This window comes from Drosophila serrata, unplaced genomic scaffold, assembly GCF_035046125.1.
Source record: "Drosophila serrata isolate PLE 108 unplaced genomic scaffold, ASM3504612v1 contig_267, whole genome shotgun sequence".
Classification (NCBI taxonomy): Eukaryota; Metazoa; Arthropoda; class Insecta; order Diptera; family Drosophilidae; genus Drosophila; species Drosophila serrata.
The window spans coordinates 497,260-499,447 of record NW_028257165.1 but is presented as its reverse complement, the minus strand read 5'-3'; the positions used below and the strand labels follow the sequence as shown (position 1 = coordinate 499,447).

General features: G+C 36.2%; 1 protein-coding gene across 1 annotated transcript; it reads right to left on the bottom strand.

Annotated features, from left to right (window-relative positions):
* Positions 1-1,040: 1,040 nt before the first annotated feature.
* On the bottom strand, positions 1,041-1,208 carry LOC110189374 (uncharacterized; the record flags this gene model as incomplete). Its single annotated transcript, XM_020959422.2, is given in 2 exon segments — positions 1,041-1,121; positions 1,124-1,208. Coding segments are annotated over 2 exon segments (166 nt in total), but the record flags the coding sequence as incomplete, so codon positions are not given.
* Between the last annotated feature and the right edge of the window lie 980 nt (positions 1,209-2,188).

Below are 2,188 nucleotides of genomic sequence, written 5' to 3'. Positions count from 1 at the left end.
AATTTGACGCACACTATGTACATACATATGTATATGTACATATCTATCCATATAGAATTCTTATTGAAGTACTCCTACATTAATATATATGGTCGTTCTAATTTTTTTTTTTAATAATTAACACCCAAAACATGAATGTTCTGGTAAATGCAGTTTGTCACATAACACATATGTTAAAAAAAAATTTTTTTTTAACCTATTTTTGCCTTTCAGTTTTAACAAATAATTGGAAAACAACATCAAACAGGAATTTGTATTGTGAGACCATTTTGACAATTTACCTCTTACCTGTAAAATATTTGATAATTACAATCTTAGTTATTACGCATTAAATTTGTCATCTAGATGGTTGATGATCTTACGCATTACCATAGCATTTATTTTTATTGTTTTTGCTAAAAAATTTGGTGCTATCAAATCTTTGATGAAACATTTAATAATTTTTTGCACTTATTGTTGCGCACGGCACAAAATGTAACAAAGAAAGTGCTAGCATTTAAAGAGTGTGCGCGAATTTATTTATATTTTTAGTAACACTCTTAACTTTGACTTCAATATTTAAAAACAAATTTTAGTTGCGTGTATAAATAAATAATTTTGTTTTTCTTCTACGATTATTTAACTCATAAAGTAATAAGTTGTTGTTTATTTTTAGCAGTCACCTACTCGTTCCACAGCACCTGGGTATAGGATTCTTACTTATTTAAGCTTGGCAATTAAAATTAATTTAAAATCTGCTGATAAATGTTTGGCTTTAATATGGAATCAATTTCTACTGCCGCGAATCCGTATCATTTATGGTTTATTTTCACTTTTCGCATTATCGAACAAAACCAATCCGAAATCGAGCCTGCATTTCACACTGAGAAATTAAGCACAGACCGCAACTAATCCTATTTTAGTTTTATTGTTCGCCCTGGAGCGTTTTCCCATTTGGCGAGCGATTTAATTTCATGTCAAACATAAGCTCATTCCTTTCTTTCATCTCTCGTCGATTTTTTGAATTGTTTGGCTCAAACACACATCGCGCACACACGCACACATCGGCTTGACAAATTGTTTATTTTGGCGTTTAAGTTCTGCTTTTTTTAATGCTTTGCATTTCACTTTTATTTCGGTTTGGGTTTGCCAATCGATGGCATTAGTGAAAAATCAATTGAGCGATGGCAGCAATCAAAACCGTAAGCCATGAAACCAAAACCGCACATCAGTTGTGCCCCTCGTTGGTTGTTGTTTTAGGTTTTGTGTGGGTGTGCACAGCGCCTGGGTGTGTGGTGTGTGTGTGGAGGCCGTGTGCGTGTCTGTTTGCGTCGGGACTTAAATGGCCTTTGACAGGATTTTGATATATTCGCTTTTTATTAAATTTAGCACTTGCCACTTTATTTTTAGCGCAAACACTGTGGATCACGCATACGCCCCGGGTGACTCAGCCGCTGCCCTGACCCCTGGCCAGCTCAGATTGTGGAACCAATTCCCCTTAAGTGGGCACCGGTGCCTGCTTAGCATTCTCCGCTGGACTGCGATGAAAAGTGAAATTAATTACGCACTCTCGGCTTCCATTCTCCACTTTGTCATCGACAAATTTCTGCTAGGTTATACCTATTTTTCTCATGCACACCGCCAGGGCCCATTTGCATCAGGTTTTTCACTTTTTTATTGTCTGGTCGCGTTTTAGTTTCCGTTTCGGGTTTCGGGTTTCGGGTTTCGCGTTGTAAGTAGTTTCGTTTTCGTTTTCGGTTTCTGTCTCTGTCGTCGTCTTATACTAAATTACGTGCAACTATTTTTTATGTGCATTTCGGTGGCTATCTTTCTGCTGTTGTTTCGGTGAAAATTCTGGCTGCGTATTACAGAAAAAGTTATTGCGTTCATTTGGATAGGTTCCAAGGCAAATAAGAAAGATAGCTTTACGAGAGTATTCAGTTCACAATAAACATTTCCTTAACATGGTAATATTTAATGCAAAATATTCTTCTTTTACGTTTATTTCAAGTTGGCTCTAAGTTTAAATTACATTTTTGTGTGCGATTTTGTTGTACTCGCATTTTGTATTGCTGATTCTCTTACAGTTGTACCTCGGAAAGAGCGCTCTCTGGTACAATAACTTCCATGCACCCTTATTTGAATGCATTCTAGATCTATACGTAGGGATATTTACGCTAGGGATATTTGTGCTAGAGAAAGGACACTT